This window comes from Mustela erminea, chromosome 6 (assembly GCF_009829155.1).
Source record: "Mustela erminea isolate mMusErm1 chromosome 6, mMusErm1.Pri, whole genome shotgun sequence".
In the NCBI taxonomy this organism is placed as follows: Eukaryota; Metazoa; Chordata; class Mammalia; order Carnivora; family Mustelidae; genus Mustela; species Mustela erminea.
Window position 1 is genome coordinate 54,646,116 of NC_045619.1, and position 25,982 is coordinate 54,672,097.

At 37.4% G+C, this 25,982-nt stretch overlaps 2 protein-coding genes and 1 pseudogene across 2 annotated transcripts; all 3 read right to left on the reverse strand.

The window, feature by feature from the left end:
- Positions 1–5,834: 5,834 nt before the first annotated feature.
- On the reverse strand, positions 5,835–5,929 carry LOC116594613 (annotated as a pseudogene).
- A 607-nt stretch (positions 5,930–6,536) lies between these two features.
- LOC116593485 (taste receptor type 2 member 8-like) lies at positions 6,537–7,472 on the reverse strand. Its single transcript, XM_032347759.1, has one exon. It carries the CDS (start codon positions 7,470–7,472, stop codon positions 6,537–6,539), a length of 936 nt encoding a protein of 311 aa, XP_032203650.1.
- A 16,907-nt stretch (positions 7,473–24,379) lies between these two features.
- On the reverse strand, positions 24,380–25,303 carry LOC116592369 (taste receptor type 2 member 46-like). Its single transcript, XM_032345607.1, has one exon. The coding sequence runs from the start codon at positions 25,301–25,303 to the stop codon at positions 24,380–24,382; it is 924 nt and encodes a 307-aa protein (XP_032201498.1).
- Positions 25,304–25,982: the final 679 nt, after the last annotated feature.

Sequence of the window (25,982 nt, forward strand, 5' to 3'; positions counted from 1 at the left end):
AGAGAGAATTCTCAAAGACTAGTTCTTAATTTCTCAAACAAATCCAGAAATTATAGCTCTAAATCCTTTGTAGGTCATCTATTCACAGAAGCCAGAAATCTGTGCCAGTCTGATTTTACTTTTACTCACTACCAAATCCAGTAATTTTTACGATCTTAAAAGCTCTCAAATCTATCCCCTTGTCACCAGGTCTATGACTACTACCTTGATTCAGACCCTCATCATTTTGGCACGGACTACAAGACCAGTCTCATTACTATTTACTTAGAGTCTTATCCTTTTGTAGAAGTTCTTTCCATTATGTATGTAGAGGTTCTGCTTTGGTGAAAATGCTGTCATTCCTTTCAGGATGAATGCATCCCTACTTTCATGCTTTATTCCTGGCGCTCATCTCCTTTCTGATTCCCACAGACATAGTTTGGATGCAATTTCTTCTGGAAAAATGTCCCTCATCATCTGAACTTGGATTTGGTGTCCTTTTTCATCATCCTGTGTCTCTCTAATTATAGCATTTTTTTGTGATCTATTATGACTACTCTCCGGACTGTAATTTTTTGGAAGGAAGAAAAAATTCTAATGTTTCACTGTCAAAATCCTCTTAGTAAATGCAAAACCTGACAAATAGTAAACATTTCATAAATATTTGCTGGATTGAAAAAAGTACAATCATAGAAAGTTCTAGAAGTATATAAAAATTTCAGGCACCTGGGTGGCTTAGTTGGTTAAGCTTCTGCCTTCACCCAGGTCATGATCTCAGGGTCATGGGATCCAGCCCCACACAGGGCTCTCTGCTCAGAGGGGAATCTGCTTCTCCCTCTGCCTGCCGCTCCCCCGCTTATGTGCTCGCTCTCTCTCTCTCTATCAAATAAATAAAATCTTTTTTAAAAAAGTAGGTAAAAATTAAAATACCAATAATGTATTAATATTTATACTGATTTTCTTCCAGTATTTTAATATTTAACTATTCCTTACTTATCATTACACATAGTTATAATCATACTATTTTTGTAATGTTGAGGTCTAATTTTGATTCACTAGCTTTAGAAGATAAGGCCTTTTGTAAATTTTGTAAACTCTCCACAACAATTATTCTGATTATAGCTTCATAACATTACATCAAAGGCATATAATATTTTTATTTCAAGTAATCCCTTATTGAGAGTACTTTTATCTCTTTTTCTACTTTATTTTTTCACAATATGACAATGATTACCCAAGTACCTGTAATTATTTCTCTACTTAGATGAAACTTCAGTAAGTGAGATTATGAGTTTAAATGTGTAAGTATTTTGGGGTTTTCCAATGCATATTTTTCAACCCAAATTGTTATCAGCCTATGCAAAGCATTACCATTAATTAATAAAAAATATTTAATTGAAAAGTGGAACATGGTGTTTTCCATCATGATATATCGGCATACTTTCTGTTTTCTGTATCAATTAATCAATCTCAGTTGCTACTTGCTTTTTAAATTTAGAAGCTAAAATAGAAGTCGTTAATTTATAATTTAAAATGTACACCAAATGGAATATTGAACAACTGTACTCTTCTCCTTCCAGAAAAACTCTTTAATATCTCTTTACTTACAAAGTCGTTACCCCCATGATTTCCACTGTTGTAACAAGGTGGAACTTAGTTCCGGGTTATGACTCTTAACTTTCTATACAAGTTCATCAAACTGCACAGGCCTTTTAACAACATGTCTCTAAACAGAAGTTTTATTTTTCTCATCTCAAACGTAAGACAAAAAATATATTTAAAATTAGTTGGGAAACTAAAATGGATTTAGGAATAAAGTCAATAGAAAAAAGCATAATACCTAAGGGAAAGAATAATTATGAAATGTTATTGAATAACCTTAGAGAAGGCGTAAGGAAACTAATTTGTAAGTTATATGCTTTAAAGGGAATACATTACGTTTTAGAGAAATCTTTAAGTTCACTGAGAGTCTAGTCAAAATCCCAATAGTGTATTTTATGGGATTTGAGAAGTTGATTCTGAAAATCCTCTACAAGAGTAAATGTTACACAGTAGCTAAGAAATTGAAAAAGACAGTAAGAGGCCACAAACTGGCAGACTGATCTGACAGTAACTGTTTAAAACATAAATTTGAACATAATTACGAGGAGCTCATTCATAGGTTCATCACAATTAGCTCTACTATCAAAATGCTCACACATTTATAGACATTCCTGGCTCCTGTGGACTATAGAGTTTGCTACCACTACATAAAGATATTTTATTTATCCTAAGACCCTGCAATTACACTACTGGGCATTTACTCCAAAGATACAGATGGAGTGAAAAAGAAGGGCCATATGTAGCCCAGTGTTCATAGCAGCAAAGCCACAGTCACCAAACTGTAGAAAGAGCCAAGATGTCCTTCAAAAGACGAATGGATAAAGGAGATATGGTCCAGATATATAATGGAGTATTACACCTCCATCAGAAAGGATGAATACCCAATTTTTTTTAAAGATTTTATTTATTTATTTGACAGACAGAGAGATCACAAGTAGGCAGAGAGGAGGCAGAGAGAGAGGGAGAATCAGGCTCTCTGCCGAGCAGAGACCCCAATGCGGGGCTTGATCCCAGGACCCTGAGATCATGCCCTCATCCGAAGGCAGACGCTTAACCCAGTGAGCCACCCAGGTCCCCCCCCCCCAATTTTTGTATCAATATGGATGGAACTGGAGAAAATTTTGCTGAGTGAAATAAGTCAAACAGAGAGAGTCAATTATCATATGGTTTCACTTACTCATGGAGCATAAGGAATAACAGAGGACACTGGGAAATGGAGAAGAGAAGTGAGTTGGGGGAAATCAGAGGGGGAGACAAACCATGAGAGACTGTGCACTCTGAGAAACAAACTGAGGATTTTGGAGGGGTGGGAGGTGGTGGTTGGGTGAGCCTGGTGGTGGGTATTAAGGAGGGCACATATTGCATGGAGCACTGGGTGTGGTGCATAAACAATGAATCTTGGAACACTGAAAAAAAGTTAAATTTAATTAAAAAAATAATAATAAAATAAAGGTATTTTACTTTAAACAGTTTATTGATCATCTATTCAAATTAGTCAGATTCCCTACCTCACAAAATATACAAAATTAAAAATGAGTTTGATTAAAGATGTAATTGTGCCAAAACTTGCATATAAAAAAGCTAACAAAAAAACAAAACTAAACAAAAAAAGAAAGGGGGAAATGTTTCTTAAAAATTGAATATGAAATTCTTCCTAAGAGTTCAGTTCAAAATTGTAGAAAGGGGGAGATGGGTGGAGGATGCGTGAAATGAAGAAAACGAAGAGTGCTCTTATTAAGATGAACACTGAGTAATGTACAGAAATACTGAATCATTAAATTGTATACCTGAAACTAATAGAACATTATATATTAATTACACTTCAATTTAAAAAGTGAGGAAAAAAAAGAACAAAATCCCAGAACCATAAAAGAGGTGAAAATTTTTGTACATACAATAGTAAAATAATTCTATAAAAATTAATACCATATGTAAAACTTTTAAAAAGAAATAATTTATTGGGAAATATTGCAATATTTGAAACACACAAAGAGATAATAGTCATAATTCATAAAGGGATCTGAAGAATAATAAGAAAAAGTCAAATAGTCCTGTTAAAAAAAGGGATAAAGTTCATGACAAGACAAACAACTAAATTAAGAAAAAATAGTGCAGTCCTCAGGTTCTTTCAAGGTGTAAAGGATGCCATGTTTTCAAAAACAAGCAGTCCATTTATCTTAAGAAAATTCTGCAGTCATTTCTTCATGCTTTTGTCTAACATATTTACCAAACCCAGGGTTTCCTAACCATGATGCTCTAGTTTTTAGGCAACTGGTGACTTTCACTTGGACAGAGAAAACTGACTTGTTCCCTCTACTTATTAAGGCATATCCTTGAGTAAGGTCATAAAATCAAATTCCTATAACTGCTGGATGGAAACATGAAGGTGTGTTGTACACACATATGGATATTAGAGATTAATATTGAGGAAAATCAAAACAAGAGAAATGCTAAATTGAAAAAACAAATGAACTAACCTTCAAGAAAGTGCAGAAAATGCAGAGGTCATAGAATATTAAATCAATATTAAATAAAGAACAATTGGTGGATCCATAGGATAATATGTCTACATATTATTATTTAAAAATAGGGGCACCAGGGTGGCTCAGTAGATTAAAGCCTCTGCCTTCGGCTCAGGTCATGATCTCAGGGTCCTGGGATCAAGCCCCGCATTGGGCTCTCTGCTCAGCAGGGAGCCTGCTTCCTCCTCTCTCTCTGCCTGCTTCTCTGTCTACTTGCGATCTCTGTCAAATAAATAAATAAATCTTTAAAAAAATAGAAGAGAAAAGATAAATGACAAGAAATAATCAGGGCGCCTGGGTGGCTCAGTGGGTTAAGCCGCTGCCTTCGGCTCAGGTCATGATCTCAGGGTCCTGGGATCGAGTCCCGCATCGGGCTCTCTGCTCAGCAGGGAGCCTGCTTCCTCCTCTCTCTCTCTCTCTGCCTGCCTCTCTGCCTATTTGTGATCTCTCTCTGTCAAATAAATAAATAAATAATCTTTAAAAAAAAAAAAAAAAAAAGAAAGAATCACATAATAGGAAAAAGTTCCTAGCCAAATAAAACTCTGGATTGAGAGGGTAGTCCAAGTGCTAAAGTGAGGACATTCTTGAGGCTTTAATAGAAGGAGAATACTCATCATTATAATAAAACAAAAATTTTAGAAAGCAAATAAGCAAACTCCACACCTAGATATATCTTGGAGAAATTTATAAATTGCAACAATAAAGATCGATGCTTCAAATTTTCAGGAAGAAGGTCATTAGCTCACTAAAATGCTGTTTAATCCATATAACACAGGAGAATTTTCAATTTTCATAACAAGAATCCTAATTTAGGTTGCTATGAAAGAGAGCCACAGTCTCTCACCCAGTTTGCAGCTACTTTTCAGGCATTATATCTGTATTGGAGTAAATTAACAGAGCACAAGCAATCGTTGATCTGTCTCCCCGCCCCCACGACTGTCACTATTACAGCCCTTCTGAGTTCCCTGAGTATTTTTGTGATTCATCAAACATGAGGGTGGCCTTGGGGATCCCAGACATAGATACCTACAGAAGAATGAATCTGCATTAAAATATCTGATATGATTGACAACTTTCCTTAGCCAAAAGAGAGCTATAGGGGACACTAGCTATCCAACTCTTAGAATCATAAAGAAACTAAAAGCAGCAGGAATACTGGGGAGAAGAACAAGACTCAACAATGACACAAGCTTTCCTATGTCAGGTTTTCAAGCTTGAGTAGGATCTGAAAAAGGTGAGTGAGAGAAGTTTGATATTAAATGACAGATGTAAGTTTTGGTTTTAGTCTCGATTGGACTTAATGTATGGCCTTTAAAACAACATATTTCTGAAAAATAAATACTCTTTTTCTCATATACCAATGGAAAGTCAAACAGTAAACCCAAATCCTCTTGCTTAAAAAATAAAACACCAAGAGAGAGAAAAGTGAAATAAATAAAATAGTTTATTGGGGAATAAACTTTACTGGGGCGGCGGGGAAAGCAAGTGACCTCTGTCAATACATGAGATTCCTGATAACCCAGCACTAACGAGTAATGCTTAGTACCAAAACTGGTACCATACTTGAGGAATGAGAAAAATGTAAAACTATTTTGCATTGTATTTTCTGTGTTTTTTACCCAACAAAATAACTTCTACTGTACCCTCTACTTTGAGTTTTGTACCTTTTTTTTGGGGGGGGGGATACCAAATTACTTTATTTGAAGGAATGGTACAAATGAAAGAAGTTAAAAACATATGGAATGCTTCACGAATTGGCGTGTTATCCTTGCACAGGGCAATGCTAGTCTCTATATCATCCCAATTTTGTGCTGCCATGTGAGCACACCTTGTATTTTCTAAGTCATGTGTTTTCTCTCTTATTCATTTACTTGTTTGAGACCACCTTTGGTATATATTTAAGAAATAGTAGGGTTCTCATGGGTTCTGTAACTGGACTTCCAGGAGCATATTTTAGATAATAGCCGAAAATTTGTCATACCAGTTCATTCCATGTTCATTCTTTCCCAAATACAATTTTAAGTCATGGTTAGCCATCAGCCACAGGTAATAAGTTGTTAGAATTATGAAATATTCATTTCATGATTTGGGGGTTTTTTCTGTCTCTGAGACTTGCTACACTTAATTTTTTTACAGTTGTAATCTAAGCACAAGTAAATTACTGTCTTCTCAAAGTCTATTTGTGTCTCTCATCAAATCCCCACTGTCTTGGTGATATATTCTAATTTTACTATTAATTATACCAAGATTATTCTGATGGAAACACAGCAAACTCTTCTTTCTTTTAACTTCTTCCAGACAGATATTTCCAATAAGGTTCAGGGACCTACCACAGAACAGTATAAAAGAAGTTGAAGGAAATGAAAGAAAGGTACATGGAGTTCTATTCACGATCTTCATTCTTCAGAAAATCACAGTCATTTCAGGCATGCTTTATGGGTTTGCAGATTTCCTTACATTCCTGCACCACCTCAGCTTCCTCAGGACACAGAGAGAAGCCTGTTTCAATTTGCTGTTCCATAAAATCAGAAGGAATGGATGGCCAGATGGATAGGAAAATACGAACATGTAAGCAAACATTTTTGTCACCAAACTGTCTAGCATGACATAGGCCAAATATATTATAATATTGCTCAACCAGTACATAAAGAAGAAGAGTAGGAATGAAATCATAGACTTCATGGCTCGCACATGGGCCTTGGTGATAAGATCCCCAGAACCTGTGCCCTTCATCCGGCTGGTGTGTTTCCATAAGGAATGGATCAAAAGGACAAAGGAAGCCAGAGACACTCCAAAGGGGATGATGAACATTATGTTCAGGACTATATTAGAAGTTAATAAATCATATTTTCTTACTGTGAAGTTCAATGTCTGATTGCTGTCAGTGTTTACCCAGGTTTTGATCAGGTTCTTAAATACTGTATCCTTAAAAAGCAGGGACAAACAGAAAGAGAGGACCGCTCCAAGGACGATAATGAGAAGCAGTCTGTGAGTTCTCTGTTTTATCCAGAAGAAAATGGGATTGGAAAAGTTGGCTATCTTAAGCAAATAGAAGACACTGAGACAAGCGGTACAGGTTATGCAGAAATAATTCGATCCTGTCCAGAGGATTTCAAAAGTCATCAGTTGATTGTCATTGTAGCATATTTCCTCACAAATTATATCTATACCTATGCCTAGCATTATTATACACAGAAGAAGTATTCTGGAAATAGCTAAGCAGGTAAGAATAAAGTCAATCAAGAAGAACTTCGAGCTCCTGATCCAATCAATACAGTTAACCAATATAATGAACCCATTTCCCAAAAGCCCCGCTATGAATTCTCCAGCAAAAATCATCGTAAATACATTCTTGAATGTGCTTGCCATGACTGCTGTCAGGAAATCTCTGTCTTCAGTACTTCACTGATCTGTAAATTAAGTAATTTGCAAATTACAGATTTGTGGATCCAAAACTTTAATGTTCAATACATTTCTTTTTCCTGGACCTTCATAACCACTGGCAAAGAAAAGAATGCCTCCAGTACACCCCCAAAGTCTTAGTTAACGTTGGGAAATCGTCTCTCAAGTTCCAGGCTAGTGATTTTCAAGGCAAATAACAGATTACCTGCTCCCATGACTCTGATTATAATTTCTATGTAAAGCTATTCATTAGGATTTGAATCCTGGTTTGTAAAAACACAAACCAGAGCTAGATTTTTACATATTTTTACAATGTCTTTTATTCTCTTTAAGAGTTAGACATTTTTTTGATTCATTGACCTTTGATTTGTTGACCTTTTTTTTAAGAGTTAGACATTTTGGGGGGCACCTGGGTGGCTCAGTGGGTTAAAGCCTCTGCCTTCGGCTCAGGTCATGGTCTAGGTGTCCTGGGATCGAGCCCCGATTCGGGCTCTCTGCTCAGCAGGGAACCTGCTTCCTCCTCTCTCTCTCTGCCTGACTCTCTGCCTACTTGTGATCTCTCTCTGTCAAATAAATAAATAAAATCTTTAAAATTAAAAAAAAAAGAGTTAGACATTTTTTGATTCGTTATAAGCTAGACAGAAAGCACCAATCTAGAAAACAGAGTGACTCGGTCTTCTGTTCTGAGAAATAAGCAAATGAGCAGGGGAAAGGCTTGCATGGAAAATCAAGAAGGGAGCAAGAGAGGGCTGAGGGAGATGTTATAGGCTACATTAAGTCTGAGTCCTGTGGAGGGAGAGGGAAGTCAAGAAGGTAGGTCTTGGTCGCAGAGCAGTCCTAAGAGAGTCTCAAGAAGTCCAGTGGGACTTGGCAAGCCCACAGAGCCCATCAGAGGTGTCCCAAGCCTCGTGGGAGTGACCCTGCCATTGACTCTCTGCCCAGCTCAGTCACTGGCGGGTGAGCTGCTCATAGAAGGGTCGCAGAGCATAGGAACATGGGCTGGCCAGCTGTTAAAGCAAAAAAGCAAAATCTCCTGCCAAACCCCAAAAACCTCTCCAGGAAGGGTAGTAGAAAAAGAAAACCACTTTATTAAACCAGAATCGGATACACCTCATGGAAACTTAAAAAAGCAGAAAGAAGTCTCACCCTTTTATAGAGTGCAACAGATACTGTCCGTATGTTCTCAAGGTAAACAATAACTAGTCCTCAAGTAAGGAGACTTGGCATTGTGGTTTAATACAGGTAATTTAGTCTCAGTTTACCTGGGTTGACCATCTATGTTAGCTAATTGGCTCTCTACAAAGGAAAAATTAGTGTTTATATTATGACAAGAGGTAGTTTTGCCACTTGGAGTCAGGAACTCGCTGAAGTGAGGCTCCTACCCTCCCATAGACACTGGGAGATATTGAAAACCCTAAGGAGTGATTGTGGAAGCAGCCTACAGGTCAGCAGCATTCCTGTTCTCAGACTTTGGAACACAGGCTTTGGGCCTGGTAGAAGTAGGATCCCACAGACCCAAGGGGCAGGGCATGAGTTAGGAGCTATGGAAGGATGTGACCCTCAGTCCCCACCCCGTTTCTGCACCTAGCGACTGGAGCCCCAACACCCCACTCCTCCCTTACCCCATGACTGACGCCCTGCGTGCCTACCCATAGGGGAGAGGGCAAGCCTGCTTCAGTATATTTGCCATCCCTTTGTACTCCTCTCCCATGCTGGGAAGCATCTGCCCTTGCTTTCCTCATAAAAAAAAGCAAAAAAAAAAAAAAAAAAAAACAATTAAAAAAAAACAAAAAAACCCATGAAAGCCAAGTGCAGGCTTCAGCGGCTGCTGCTCTCCCTTGCAGAGGCAGCCCTGCAAGGCTGCTCAGATTGGTGTTGGAGAACTTTCTTTCAGGGCGCAATCACAATTAAACCTCTCATTTTAATTTGTATGTGCCCTTACGTAGCCAATGAGGATCCCTCAGGTCAGAGATTTATGGGCACGTTTTCCTCATCACCACAGACAGCAGGCACCTTATAAGTCAGATTGATTGCTCATTTGTTTTGTATTATAGATTCTAAGCGAAATCATAGAGTATTTGACTTTCTCTGTCTGACTTATTTCACTTAGCACAATATTCATAAGGTACATTCATGTTGTTGTAAATGACAAGATTTCATTCTTTTGTTTAATGGTAAAGCAGTAGCACATCTTGTGGTATATATACATGTACACATATATGATGGAATACGACTACATTCATTCACTAATGGACACTTAGACTACTTCCATAGGTCAGCTATTATAAATAAGGCTGCAAGGAACATTTGGTGCATACGTCTTTTCAAATTAGTGTTTTCATTTTCTTCAGATAAATACCCGAAAGTGGAATTGCTGGATTGTATGGTAGTTCTATCTATAATGTTTTGAAAAACCCCCATACTGTTTTCTAAAGTGGTTGCACCACTTCAGATTCCCACCAAAGGTGTCTGAGGATTCCCTTTTCTCCACATCCTTGCCAACATTTGTAACTTCTTGTCCTTTTAAATATAACCATTCTGACAGTTGTGAGGTGATATTTCATTGTGGTTTTCACTGACATTTCCCTGATGTTGAGTGATGTTGAGCATCTTTCATGTGTCTGTTGGCCATTGGGGTGTCTTCTTTGGAAAAAAGTCTGATCATATCCTCTGTCCTTTTATTCAGAGCATTGGACTGGGTTTTTGTTGTTGTTCTTATTATTGAGTTGTATGAGTTCTTTATGTATTTTGAATATTAACCCCTTATTGGAGACATGTTTTGCAAATAACTTCTCCCATTTGGTAGCATGGGTACTGTACATTTCCTTTATATTTTGGTGATGGTTTCTTTCATCGTACAGAAGATTTTTAGTCTGATGTAGTTTCATTTGTTTATTTTTGGTTTTGTTATCATTCCTTTTGGAGTCAAATCCACAAAGAAAATATCATTAAGAGCAACATCAAGGAGTTCATTACCCATATTTCCTTTTAAGAGTTTTATGCTTTCTGGTCTTAGATGCAAGTCTTTAATCCATTTTGAATTAATTTTTCTGTACAGGGTAAGATAGTGGTCCAGTTTCATTCTTTTGGAAGTGACTGTCCAGTTAGCTTAGCAAAATTTATTAAAAGATGTTCCTTTCCCTATTATATATTCTTGTCTTCTTGGTCATAAGTTAATTGACCATATGGGCCTGGGTTTATTTCTGCACTCTCTGTCCTGTTCCACTAATCTATATGTACATTTTTATGCCAATGCTATACCATTTTGAATACCATACTCTTGTAATATAAATGTGAAATCAGGGATCATGAAGCCTTCAGCTTTGGTCTTTCTCAAGATTTGTTGACTCTTTGGATCTTTTACAGCTACTTACAAATTTGGGGTTTTTTATTTCTATAAAAAATGCCATTGGAATTTTGATAAGGATTACCTTGGGTCTGTAGATTGTTCTGGGTAATATGAACAATTTAACAATATAAATTCTTCCAATCATGAGCATAGAATATGTGTATTCTGCCACTTTGGGATGAAACGTTTTGTATGTATCTGTAAGTCCATCTTGCTCTTTTATGGTAAGTCTGTCGGCAGCAAGTGCTCTTAGTTTTCTTCCATATAAGGAATTGATTTCCTCTTTAGTACTGAAGAATATTTTCACTGCATACAGCATCCTGGATTGACAGTTCTTTGCTTTTAATACTTTAAAAGTGCTCTGCCACTCCCTCTAGTCTTCATGGTTCCTAATGATACTTCCACTGATATTCAGATTGTTTTCCCCTATAAGTAATATATTATTTCTCCCCCACTGCTTTCAAGAATTTTTCTTCGTCTTTAATTATGAGAAATTTGACAATAATTTCCAGTGTAGATTTCCATAATATATATATATATATATTATGGAATATATATATATATATATATATATATATATATATATATCCTGGTTGGGGTTTGCTCAGCTTTATTAACCTGTAGGTGTATATCTATTGCCAAATTTGAAAAGTTTTCAGCCATTATTTCTTTGAGTAGATTTTCAGCTCCACTTTCTTTCTCCTCTTCTTCTGGGACTCAGATGACAAAATCATTAAGTCATTTGTTATGGTCCTTCATGTCCTTGAAGTTCTACTTGTTTTCTTTTCACTTATTGTACCTTGTGCTCTTCAGGTTATATGATTTCCATTAAGTCATACTCAAGAGCATGGACTCTTGTCTCTGTCACTTCCTTTCTGCTATTGATTAAACCTGTCATTTTTAAATTTCAGATTTATGTTTTTCAGTTCTAAAATTTAAATTTCATTCTTTTGTATAGGTTCTGTTTCTCCACTGAGAAAATATTTTCTGTCCATGTATTTGGAAAGTGTCTACTTTTACCCCATAGAGGATAATTGTAACAACTGTTCCGTGTTCTTTATCTGATCATTTCCATACCTAAATTATTTGAGAGTTAGCATTGTTTGATGGTTTTATTTCTTGAAAATTGCTCTTTTTTTAAATATACAAGGATTTGCTCTCTTTCTGATACCAAAAGTTTTATAAGGAAAATTTTGGACATCAGAGAATAAAGGCACTCACACTAACTCTTGATCTACCCACTGGCAGCAAATGGGAGGGGAGTTTGTCCCCCTGACACATTCTCCTTCTTGCAGTTTTCCTCTGAATGACTCTCTCTGGCACTTATGAGACAAAAGTATATGTACATAACATCCTACTATACATACAGATGAAAAGTAACAAAAAAAACCACACTGAGTAGTCCCAAAAGGTCCAACTTTTTTTAAGGCAATGTTTGTTCAAAACTTACCAGTCAAACCCAGTCAGCTCTTTTTTTCTTTTCCATAAGAACAGCAGAGTTAAAATATCTGCTTGTTCAGGGCTATGATAGGAGGTCCTGATATCTTCTGGCTGCAGATTTGTGGAATGCGAGAGAATGAGGCTAGGTTGAGAAGAATGGCTAGAGCATCCAGGGAGGCTCTTTTTCCTCTTGTCCTAATGTCTGCCTCCTTTTCAGTGCATCTCCCAGGGTCTGTAGATCTGCAGACTCAGGGTTTCTCTTTTTCTGTCCCTTCACACACCACTGTGGCTCCATCCTCTATTCCCCAGCACCAGTGTTTACTCCTGTGCCTGGCAGGTTTCCTTCCAGTCCCCCAGAACTGAGTAGAATGGGGATTTGAGCTCCTGTACTCAACAGCGCCATGAAAGTTTGCATTCTTACCCTTCTTGGCATTTTGAAACATATTTGGATGAGTTCATAAGGTCTTTGGAGCAGAGAAATCTCAACCTCAACCCAAATTCTTTAAGAAACAGAGGTCAGAGCTGAGGGGAAGAATGGATCAGAGATATCCAGATAAAATATCTCTGTGCCAGTAACAAAACACATTTACTTTTGAATTGAAACACTTCAGTGGCTGCTTATGGCTCAACTGAATAAATTTCCAACATTTTAGTTCTACCAAAAGGTCTGTACCAGATCTGGGGAATCCTTAATCCTCTATCTATAGCAGAGAGCAAAAACTAAAAGTGCCATTTGGGTGGGAGGCTTGTTTCAATACTACCAGCTCGCTCAACTATTAACCACTTCTCAATCTTACTCATTAATAAGCAACAAAATGGAAGATACTTTATTGACTAAATGGCTATGCAGTTTGGTTAATATGCCAGCTAATGATTCCTATGGACTTCCTCAAATACTATTAATCAGTCTGCAGAGCCCTTGAACTTCTCTCTGGAAGGCCATGTCTTTGCCACTGCCCCAACCTTATTGTCAAAATTATTGTAAGCTAATAAATTAGCCTGCCATTTGTAGTACAGAAGACATTAGACTATTTATTACTCAGAGAAGCATTAGCCAGAGGAACCTCACGGCACTGGATTCCCTAGTTTCAATCCTCTTAGGGAGGTAAGATGACAGCCAAATATCACATGTGTGTGCAATGAGGGGCAATGAGGGGCAATAACAGAAGAATCCTGAAATCAGGAAATTCTGATCTTATAAATTCTGACCACTGTGGATGATCTATCTTCCCTTCTGGGGGAAAGAAAGAGACCTTATCCTCACACTGGAATGTAAGCAAATTTCTCTCGGGAGAGAAGGAAACTATCTTTAAACAACTTGCCCTTTGACCAAGAGAGACACACCATTTTAAAATTCTAAGACTTTAGGCCAGCACCAGGTTTAGAAGGAAGCAAGAGAGGCACCTAGGGCATAAAATTTAAGGGGGTATTTAGTCAAGTGCTGAGCATACACTTGAGGGGCCGTGAGACCAAGCAGCTTGTTAATCTTTGCCTCCTAGTTGCCTTGCATACCTCCCTCTAGCCCTGACCCTGGTCTTGCTGTTTGCTAATCAAGCATGCTCTTTACTCAGAAAGGAAGACCACGGCCATGCAGAAATACAATAAATTCAGGGAGGTTTTTCTTCTAATGCCTGTCACCAAGATCAAGTTTACATAAGGTGCTCAAGATTGTGGATTCTACTGAATCACAGCATCTATCATGGCCTGTGACAATGACATCAAATTACCTATCCTCTGATCATCATACAGTCAATCTAGTCATATGGGTATTATGCCTATACCCATAATATTTCTAGTGCTAAGGAAGGAATATTAAATTTTTTACTTGGAGAAGAGGTGAGGCAGTTACACTTTCAGGATAATCCTGCTTAACTTCTGCCTCCTACATTGCATTGTTAGTCATTATTCAGTCTGGAAGAGACTGCTCACAAAATGTACAACTATTGAAGACATTGGGCAACAGCTGTCAACTGAGTCTTTCCATGTATTATCTAGAGTTAGAGATTATTTATTCTGAACATCCTTGCTAACAGGTATTTGTCAAGATTCTACTGGTTTCCTGGAGCAAATAATACATTATATGTTAATAAAAATAGTTAATAAAGTATTAAAAAAAGATTCTACTGGTTTCTCCATGAAGTGTCACAGCTTTGTCCTCTAGATTTCAAGGTCACTCGACCACTAATAGGAACTACCTGTATGATCCTTTGGGTGATTCCTTGTCATAAGTGAGTTACCTTGAAGGTCGACATAAAATAGTCCCCGATATTTTATGAAATACTCCAAGGAAGCATAGGAAGACTTATAGTGGCTGGAATAAGTTCTTTCTCTTCCAATATTCTGATTTTTTCCTTTACATGTCCAGTTTTCAACAGGACTGCTAATTACAGGTAGGGAATATTATTTTCAGCTAACTTTCCTTCTTCTTGGCATTATCTGTCCATCCAGTTATCCAAGATCCCAAGTTTAAGTCTACTTCCTCCCAAACTTGTTGTTAAGAGTACTATGAATTGTTAGCTACTTATAGCATAGATGTTGATGTTTTCATCCCAGTATCAAATTCTTATATTTTTGTCATTATTCTCTCTCTCTCTCTCTCTCTTTTTTTTTTGCCAGAAAGTAGCTTGTGATTATGATTTGTGGGTCTGAAAGGCAATCTGGCTGCTGCCATCAATCTATGTTAACACACAGGATTAAAATAACCAAAGCAGACTCATGCAAATCAAATAACTATCTCACCCCATGCCAACATTTACTAGTGACTAAAAGAAGCCAGCCAAGGGGCACCTAGGAGGCTCAGTTGGTTAAGCACCCAACTCTTGATTTCAGCTGAGGTCATGAGCTCAGAGTCCTGGGATCGAACCCTATGTCAGACCCTGTGTCAGGCTTCACTGTGCTGAGCATGGACCCTGCTTCAGATTCTCCTTTCCCTCTGCTCCCCACTGTTCTTGCTCTCTCCCTCTCAAAGAAGAAGAAAAAGAACAAGAACAAGGAGAGCCACAAGAGGAAGAAGACAGGCAAACACAGATGTAGCATTTCTTGCTGGAGGACCCTAATCTATCCAAAGTGGCTTTCAAAAAGTCTCTTTCTCTCATGTGAAGATGTGTTTTAGTTTGGATTGAGAGATGAATTCAAAGTGGAAAGTGGGGACAGGAGGAGGTCTGTAATGAAGTAACACTTACCCAACTCAGCCACTCAGGTGCCCTAATTTTTAAAGATTTTATTTATTTATTTGAAACAGAATGAACAAGAGAGAGAGCATGTGTGGGATGGAGGAGCAGAGGGGAAGTGAGAAGCAATCTTCTTGCTGAACAGGGAGACTGACAGTGGGCCTCGACCCCAGGATTCTGGGACCATGACCCTCGCTGAAGACAGCCACTTAACCAACTGAGCTATTTAGGTGCTGCCAGGGGAAACTGATTTTAAATAAACATATTCTAAAATGAACTGCTGGAAAGTCTCAAACTCTGGGCTATATACATAATACTAACCCCAAAGACCCCTCCATGCACTTGGCCTGAAGTACATTAAAAACATGGGAGAAAATATGTGAATCTCACTTTAAGACTTTGTCAATATGTAATTTTCAAAATAGTAAGCAAAATAATTTTTAAGGTGTCATCACTATTGAAAGAGAAATATATAAACTAATAAAAGGAAACAACAGTACACAAGAGATAATGATTAGGGGTATGAGCGCTTTTAAAAATGTAGTACCAAGTTGAACGAATCCAATTTTTTAAAATGAACAAAATGTTGACTCACATTTCAGTAGTGAAGACCTTCACCTTAAAATATTATTTCGTTGATATCAGTGTGGCTCTACCAACTTGTGTTTGGTTGGTATATTGGTATGTTGGTACAGAACTCAGCTTCATATTATAAAGCTAAATAAATGAGTAAAATCATATTAGTGATTTAGCTAGAAGTTTATCAACTAACAAAACCCAAAGTTTTCGGTTTTAACATTTTGGTAAAAAGTAAAAAATTATTTTGGTTAAAAAAAATTAGTTTGCACACCAAGATGCACATAACAAATAGCATGGAGGACATGGGGAGATAGAGAGGAGAAGGGAGTTGGGGGAAATTGGAAGGGGAGGTGAACCATGAGAGACTATGGACTTTGAAAAACAATCTGATGGTTTTGAAGGGGCGGGGGGGTGGGAGGTCGGGGTACCAGGTGGTGGGTATTAGAGAGGGCACAGATTGCATGGAGCACTGGGTGTGGTACAAAAACAATGAATACTGTTATGCTGAAAATAAATTTTAAAAATTAGAAAAAAAAAGAAAAGATGCACAAGATAATATTAGGGTTTTGTCATTAACCAAGAAGGAAAGAATAAATACTGGAAAGCATCTAGCAATCCTTTGGCCATTGGCATTCTTATATCTTTATCCATGCATTTTCAACCATTTTTCATTTATTTCTTTTAGGTTTAACTCTTGCATAGGATAAAATATATAAAATTTATAAACATACAAAATATTTAAGATTTTATTTTATAAAATATCATATATACATACAGCTAACATGTTTGTTAATCTAAAATTTGGGTGTTTCATCACAAAAGCCAACACCAAAAATAATAATGATTATTATAAATAATCCAAAAAAGAAGTAAAATAATCATCATATGCAAATGACATCACTTTCTATCTGCAAAAGTCAAGAGAATGAGCCTTAAAAGAGCACATGTGATGGGGCGCCTGGGTGGCTCAGTGGGTTAAGCCGCTGCCTTCGGCTCAGGTCATGATCTCAGGGTCCTGGGATCGAGTCCCACATTGGGCTCTCTGCTCAGCGGGGAGCCTGCTTCCCTCTCTCTCTCTGCCTGCCTCTCTACCTACTTGTGATCTCTCTCTGTCAAATAAATAAATAAAATCTTAAAAAAAAAAAAAGAGCACATGTGACAATTTAGTAAGGCAAGTGGCTTCTAACTCAACAAACAAGCAAATAAATACAATGACCTTTTTGTAGACACATTAACCAGGTACTAAATATCACAGATAAAATTAAGAATTATTAATATAAGTACCAGATTTGCATATTTTTATATGCTTTTCCCACTAGATATCAGATGTAGCTATAAGCAGCCTGTCCCTGTTGATAATTTGACTGAGTTTGGGGAGGAGCCCCACTCTACTCGGGATCATGCTAGCTCTGTGCTTGCATCCTTATGCACCACGAGGCAAGTCATGAAATACCTCAGTAAGTCAGTTTCTTCTCATAAAAAACAGTATTATGCACGTGTGAAGTATTAACAAGTAATGAAGTGTGCAGGTTAACTGACACGTAAATATCATAACTTACTCTTTTTAGTGGCTACCTGTTACATATGCTCACTTTTTGTTTTATTTTGAAGCTAATGTTTTTTATTAAAATGTCTCCAAAATGCACATAGAAAAGATGTCTGGCATATATTTATTCAATAAGTAGATGAATGAATGAATGATCCTCATCAAGAGGACAAGAAAATCTATTTCAAATACAACTTTGAAGAGATTTCTTTGTGAATGTAAGCCATGGGTCAAGAATTTTTTATTTGTGGGGTGCCTGGGTGGCTCAGTCATTAAGTCATTAAGTCATTGACCTGCCTTTGGCTCAGGTCATGATCCTAGGGCCCTGGGTTTGAGCCCCGCGTTAGGTTCCCTGCTCGGCGGGAAGCTTGCTTCTCTTTCTCCCATCCTCTCTGCTTTTGTTCCCTCTCTCGTTATGCTTCTTACTGTCAAATAAATAAAATATTTTTTTAAAGAATTTTTCATTTGTAAAATAAACCAGATCCTGTCATACTCAAGATTTCACAATATTGAACACAGGGCACGTGACCATGATTGTCTCTCTTTACTCTGCCCCTTGAACTTAATTTATTCTAAATTTTTTACCTATGTAGTTTTCATTGCTGTCATACAACCAATATTGATTAACATATTAACAGATTCAAATTTCATGCTAATCATTTGTTACTCAGGAGTTACTCTAAATTTCTGTACTATAATCTGTTGTTTCCCATTCACCAGCAAAATAGAGGTACTTGATAAAATATAACAAAAATACCAATCTCCCAGAAAGTTATACACAATTAAAAGACTATCATCAGGGACACCTGGGTGGCTTAGTTGGTTAAATGTCTGCCTTTAGGTCATGATCCCAGGGTCCTGGGTTTGAGTCCTACATCAGGATCCTTGCTCAGCAGGAAACCTGCTTCTCCATCTGCCTGCTGCTCCCCCTGCTTGTGCTTTCTAGTGCACTCACTCTCTCTCTCTCTCTCTGACAAATAAATAAATAAAATCTTAAAAAAAAAAAAGACTATCATTAGCCAATCAGCCAAGATTTGGTAATCTTACACATTAAAATTAAAATGTACTGTGTTACATATTTAAAAGCTACGTTGGCAAATACAATTTTTATCAAAATATAAATTATATATTCTTAATAATGGTAAATGCAATTCAAGAATTCTCGACTGTGAAACTAATAATATAGGAAGAATAATTAGAATTAAGCAGCTTCATGATTCTGAGAAATTTCTTAAAATTTTTTATTAATTCAAAAAAAAAATTTTTTTATTAATTCATCTGCTTGAAAAACAAAATGACAAGAACACAATGTTAAACCAAGCATGAAGCCCCTCTAATGAGAAGCCCTGTGCCACTGAGCAAGGCATACATTCAAAAAGCCGCCATGACTTGAGGGCGTGAGTACATGTACTCCACACAAGGGTGGACTGCATGGAACACAAGCCTGTGTGCTTTCTCAGATTCCCTTCACTGCCTCCTCTTCTTTTGGTCAGCACCATGCTGGAGCCAGATTATCCTTCCATTTTTGGATTTGAAAGCAACACTACACTGTGGGCTATGAAATGTGGCCTTCAAAATGACCACCAAGGGGCAAGGTGAGCCAAGGTGTTAATCCCACTTTGGTAAACCCTGGCCCATGGAAAATAGAAGACAAGAATGAGCTGATTAGATACATTCCCCTCTCCTCTCTCTCTTCCGTGGACTAATGCTACATGTGGTTCCTCCTTGGAACCTCTTGGAAAAATTGTGTGCCATGTGCATCCATATGCAGACTACCATATTGTCTCTTGACACATTGTAAGAGTCTAGCTGCCAGAGTGACACAACACAGCACAACCTTCTACATCTTCTCTTGTCTCATTTCCATATGTTCTCCCTATTACTGTCCCAGACTCAACCTTCCAAAATAAATGTCATCATTTTGAGCCCTGATCATTTTGAGCCCTGACTTTGATTGGATTTTAGAGGCCACAGGATAAGATAGTCAATGAGATATACAATCATTATTTACTTACTTTATGTGAGTTTATTCAATAAAAATTGTATTTGGAAAGGGTATAGAAAATGTTATGTCAAAAATAACATTTTACTAAGGCAGCTGAGTTAGTAAAACAGCTACTAACTCAGTTTTAATAAATCAAATACAATTTTTGTGTATCCAATACCCAGCTAGAAAAAAATCATGTAAAAAGATAACATTTGCAGTAAAGAAAATACAAATGTACAAAATCTTTTATATGCTTTTTAAAAATTATTGTGATAGATGTCTAACAGACATTGTACCTTGTTTCCACTTCACACATATGGAATAGTCATGCCAAGGCAATATTCTAGTGATATTTTCCCTAGGAAATATGGGATAGCCAGTCTTCTGCTCTAAGAAATGTAGATATGAAACCAGAGCTGAGAATGCATGGCATCTGAAGGTTTTATGACACATTTTATTTTCATTGGTTTCCCAGTTTTCAAAAAGTTCACACATTCATTCATTAACTTGTTCATTAAAAAAATCATTTTTTAAAGATTTATTTATTTATTTTTGAGAGATACAGAGAGGGAGACAGACAGGAGCAGGGGGGATGGGGAGGGAGGAACAGGCTCCTGGTGGAGCAAGGAGCCAGATGATGCTGGGCTCCCTCCCAGGACCCCGAGATCATGACATGAGCGGAAGGCAATGCTTAAGTCAGTGAGCCACCCAGGCATCCCTAAAAAATCATTTTTGATCAACACTTTTTTTTAAATCTTTTTTTTAAATTTTATTTTTATTTTCAGCATAACAGTATTCATTATTTTTGCACCACACCCAGTGCTCCATGCAATCGGTGCCCTCTATAATACCCACCACCTGGTACCCCGACCTCCCACCCCCGCCCCTTCAAAACCATCAGATTGTTTTTCAGAGTCCATAGTCTCTCATGGTTCACCTCCCCTTCCAATTTCCCCCAACTCCCTTCTCTTCTCTAACTCCCCCTTGATCAACACTTTTATGACTGGCTTGTAAGTTTTAAGAGTCAGCACTAGATAAGATCTTCCCTTTTTCAAAGTGTATGTTATACTAGGTGAGACAGATAATAAACAGATACAGCAGATGTGAAGATGATTTATCTTAAGATGTAGAAAATTGTTACAATGCCTAACACCAAGAAATAACGGTCATGCAGATTTCAGTTGTTGAGCAACTTTACATATTTCTTTACTACAGTAGAACTCTCCATCACTGAATATGCCAACACACACTCTCATTTCATCATTTTCAAAGATCATAATATAACATCTCTTTAAGAAACCCTCTTTAATTTTTTTTTAAAGATTTTATTTATTTGTCAGAGGGGGGGGGAGAGAGCGAGCACAGGCAGACAGAATGGCAGGCAGAGGCAGAGGGAGAAGCAGGCTCCCTGCTGAGCAAGGAGCCCGATGTGGGACTCGATCCCAGGAGGCTGGGATCATGACCCAAGCCGAAGGCAGTCACTTAACCAACTGAGCCACCCAGGCGTCCCAACCCCCTTTAATTTTTACATGGACTTAACAGGTGCCACTTAATGTATGCAAAAATGTATATTGAATTATAGTCCATAATTTCTTTACTATTCTTATAGTATTTTTTTGATGGGGAGTATTTAAGTCTTTACTGAAGTTTTAAAAGAATCTTAAAAACGGAAGGTGTTTGAGTTGTTTGACGATTCGAGACCCAGAGGTGGTTTAAGAGAAAACTGAAATATTTGAAATCAGATCTCAACTTTAAATATGGTCTGTCTTCATTCAAAAACTAGAAGAAATGGCTTTTCTCACTGCATATGGAAACTCATAACAGCATTAAAAAGAGGTCATGAGCAAGATACAGCATCCGTTCCTGATTAAAATGCTTCAAAGTATAGGGATAGAGGGAACATTCCTCAACTTCATAAAATCTATCTATGAAAAACTGCAAATATCATCCCCAATGAGGAAAAGCTGACAGCCTTCCCTTTGAGATCAGGAACACAACAAGGATACCCACTCTCACCACTCTTGTTCAACATAGTATTAGAAGTCCTAGCAACAGCAATCAGACAACAAAGAGAAATAAAAGGTATTTTATACAAAATCAATGAACAGAAATCAGTTGCTTTCTTATACACTAACAATGAAAATACAGAAGGGGAAATTAGAGAATCAATTCCATTTAGTATAGCACCAAGAAACATAAGATACCTGGGAATAAACCTAACCAAAGAGGTAAAGGATCTGTACGCAAGGAACTACAGAACATTCATGAAAGAAATTGAAAAGACACAAAAAGATGGAAGACAATTCCATGTTCATGGATCAGAAGAATAAACATTGTTAAAATGTCTATACTGCCTAGAGCAATCTATACTTTCAATGCCATTCTGATCAAAATTCTACCGGCATTTTTCAAAAAGCTGGAGCAAACAATCCTAAAATTTGTATGGAATCAGAAGAGACCCCAAATTGCTAAGGAAATGTTGAAAAAGAAAAACAAAACTGAGGGCATCACGTTGCCTGATTTCAAACTTTATTACAAAGCTGTGATCACCAAGACAGCATGGTACCGGCACAAAAAAAGACACATAGACCAGTGGAACAGAGTAGAGAGCCCGGATATGGACGCTCAACTTTATGGTCAAAATGTATTCAACAAACTAGGAAAAAATATCTAGTGGAAAAAAGACAGTCTCTTCAATAAATAGTGCTGGGAAAATTGGACAGCTATGTGTAGAAGAATGAAACTTGACCATCTTCTTACACCATACACAAAGATAAACTTGAAATGGGTAAAAGACCTCAACGTGAGGCAGGAATCCATCAGAATCCTAGAGAACATAGGGAGTAACCTCTTCAACATCAGCCACAGCAACTTCTTTCAAGATATGTCTCCAAAGGCAAAGGAAACAAAAGCAAAAATGAACTTTGGGGACTTCATCAAGAACAAAAGCTTCTGCACAGCAAAGGAAACAGTCAACAAAACAAAGAGACAACTCACGTAATGGGAGAAGATATCTGCAAATCACACTACAGACAAAGGGCTGATATCCAAGATCTATAAAGAACTCCTCAAACTCAACACACACAAACAGGCAATCATGTCAAAAAATGGGCAGAAGATATGAGCAGATACTTCTCCAAAGAAGGCATACAAATGGCTAACAGACACATGAAAAATGTTTATTGTCATTAGCCATCAGGGAGATTCAAATCAAAGCCACATTGAGATACCACCTTACACCAGTTAGAATGGCCAAAATTAACAAGACAGTAAACAACAAGTGTTGGAGAGGATGTGGAGAAAGGGGAACCCTCCTACACTGTTGGTGGGAATACATGTTGATGCAGCCACTTTGGAAAACAGTGTGGAGATTCCTCAAGAAATTAAAAATAGAGCTTCCCTATGACCCTGCAATTTCACTACTGGGTATTTACCCCAAAGATACAGATGGAGTGAAAAGAAGAGCCATCTGTACCCCAATGTTCATACTAGAAATGACCACAGTCACCAAACTGTGGAAAGAACAAAGATACTCTTCAACGGATGACTGGATAAAGAAGAATATTATGCCTCCATCAGAAAGGATGAATACCCAACTTTTGTATCAATACGGACAGGACTGGTAGAGATTATGCTGAGTGAAATAAGCCAAGCAGAGAGAGTCAATTATCATATAGTTTCACTTATTTATGGAGCATAAGGAATAACACAGAGGACATGGGGAGATGGAGAAGAGAAGGGAGTTGGGGGAAATTGGAGGGGGGAGATGAACCATGAAAGACTGTGGACTCTGAGAAACAAACTGAGGGTTTTAGAGGGGAGGGGAGTGGGAGGTTGGGTGAGCCAGGTGGTGGGTATTATGGAGGGCACGTATTGCATGGAACACTGGGTGTGGTGCATAAACAATGAATTCTGGAACACTAAAAAGAAATTTAAAAAATAAAAAAAATTTTTAAAAGATGTCATGAGCATGTTTCCTTCATATTATCTCTGTTGTAGAACTCAGTTCTTCCTAAGCTTTTCATCTTTTTTTTAAACTTTTTATTTTTTATAAACATATATTTTTATCCCCAGGGGTATAGGTCTGTGAATCGCCAGGTTTACACACTTCACAGCACTCACCAAAGCACACACCCTCCCCAATGTCCACAACCCCACCCCCCTTCTCCCAACCCCCTTCCCCCCAGCAACCCTTCAGTAGAGTTTATTATACACATATATAAAATTTACTTGCAATATGTTTACTTGCAATATTTGTACAACTTTCTTAATCACAGCCCTAACTGCTCTTTATTAACCATGAAATAAGAATTTAGGGTTGAATAATATCAACCCCAAACATTCACCTCACTGCGTGATTTAGAATTGAATATTCTTACCATGCAAAAGACTGGATATTCAAACAATGAAATCTAAACACACAGTGATAGAAATTACAATGAAAAAGAGCAATGACATCCCAGATAACTTGTCAGTCATGAAAAATGCATAATCTTCATTCATTTCATCATACCTTTGTGAATGTATTTGAAATACACATGGCTTCATAATTCTCTGGAATTTCTTATAATAATATGCATAATTAGATTGTTTACCTGAAAAAAATTGGCAAGGGTATATTATTTCCAATCTTTCTTACATTTTTCATACATACACATATATACTTTCAAGTGATAAGCTTAAGTAAGACTTTTCTAAGTAAAACTCTGAAAATTACTCAATTACATACACTATGGAAAAACCAGTAGGAGGTATAAAGTGCTAACAACCTTCAGAATATACACAATGCCACTTCTTACTGGTCTATGGAGTTGAGAGTTTCTGTTCTTTCAGCCAGTACTTCCCCTGATACAAAATAGACAGAAAGACCTGTTTTAGCTTCTTGTTTCCCCAGATCAGGATAAATGAGTGGCTTGAAGGATATACAAATCCAACAGTTTGGCAAAACATGTAGAACAGTTTGGTCGGCAGCCAGTCAGAACTCCAGACAGTGACAATTAGAGTCAGGAAGTGACCAGCTAATAGCAAGAGAAAGGAGATCACAGTCTGCATGGCTCTTATGTGGACCTTGGTGCTGGGATCTTGGCATCTTTTACCACCAGATTGCATCTTCTTGAGATGTTTCCACAGGGAAAAGATTAACAGCAGAAAAGATGTCAGGGATATAACAAAGGGCACAAAGTTTGCTAATGTGAATACAGTCATATTTGAAAGGCGTGCATTGTTCACCAATCTGGATTGTCTAGTGATGTTTCCTTCATATTCCTTCGTCAGCTCATATATGCTTACCACCGCAACATGAAAAACCAAAAAGAACGAAGACACCAACAGTATCACAAGAATTACACTTTTAACTCTCCACTTGAGGCGAAGAAAAATAAAGCTAGAGAAATTGGCTATTTTGAACAAATAAAATACGCTGAGGCAAGTAGCAAGCCAGACACTAAAATGATTGCTTGCAGTCCACGCAATATGAACCAGAAGTCTTGTTTCCAATCTAAATAAATCTGGATTCAACACAGTTCCATACCAATTTATTAACATTACGCAGAGCAAACTGATTCTGGAGATCGCCAGAGCAGTGAGAATTTGATCAGCTGAAGACATCTTTTGTCTCTTGACCCAGTCAATGCAGTTCACCACCACTATGAAACTATTGGCAAAATTTCCTAGAACAAATTCTGTTATTATGAGGATTTCTAAAATGTTCAGTAGAAAAGTTACCATGTCTAGAAAGAAGAACAAACCAAAAGTCAAGTCTAATGTTACTGGTTGTAGTTCCTTGAATATTCTGACCTTATGTTCTATAGGCTGCTGATCTCTGAGTGTCCAGGAAAGTTCTTGTTTCTTTTAAATTCTGTGATCAATGTCAAGAAGAAAGCACCAGGGTATGCTAATAGATGAGCTCGATGCTGTCTAGATGAAAAACCATAGTTATTCCTCAAACAGCTCAAATTAACTTCTATCCATACACCTTATGTCTTTGCTATAGGCTGGAAAACTCATAATGGATGCTAAAATGAAAGCTGAATTCTCATTTGCTAACATGCAAATAAAGCCGTATTGTCTTTCAGTGTTTTGCCATTTTTTTCTTGTTTAACCTCTTCATAATTTGTGTTCATCGACTCTATTTGTTGTATAGTAAAACTGAAAAACCCAAAACACAATATACAGCATCTTAATTGTTAGATAAAGCTCTATGCCCAATGTGAGGCTCAAACTCACAACCCTGAGATCAAGAGTCACATGTTTTACTGAGTTAGCCAGCCAGACATTTCGTGTCCTATAATTTTCAAAATGGAAAATGAATTTCAGGGAGATCATCCAGGTTTAAATCCATCTTTTCTCTCATTCAGGCTTTTTAGTCCAGTATTTGTAGTTACTAAACATATCTCCCATGGTTAAG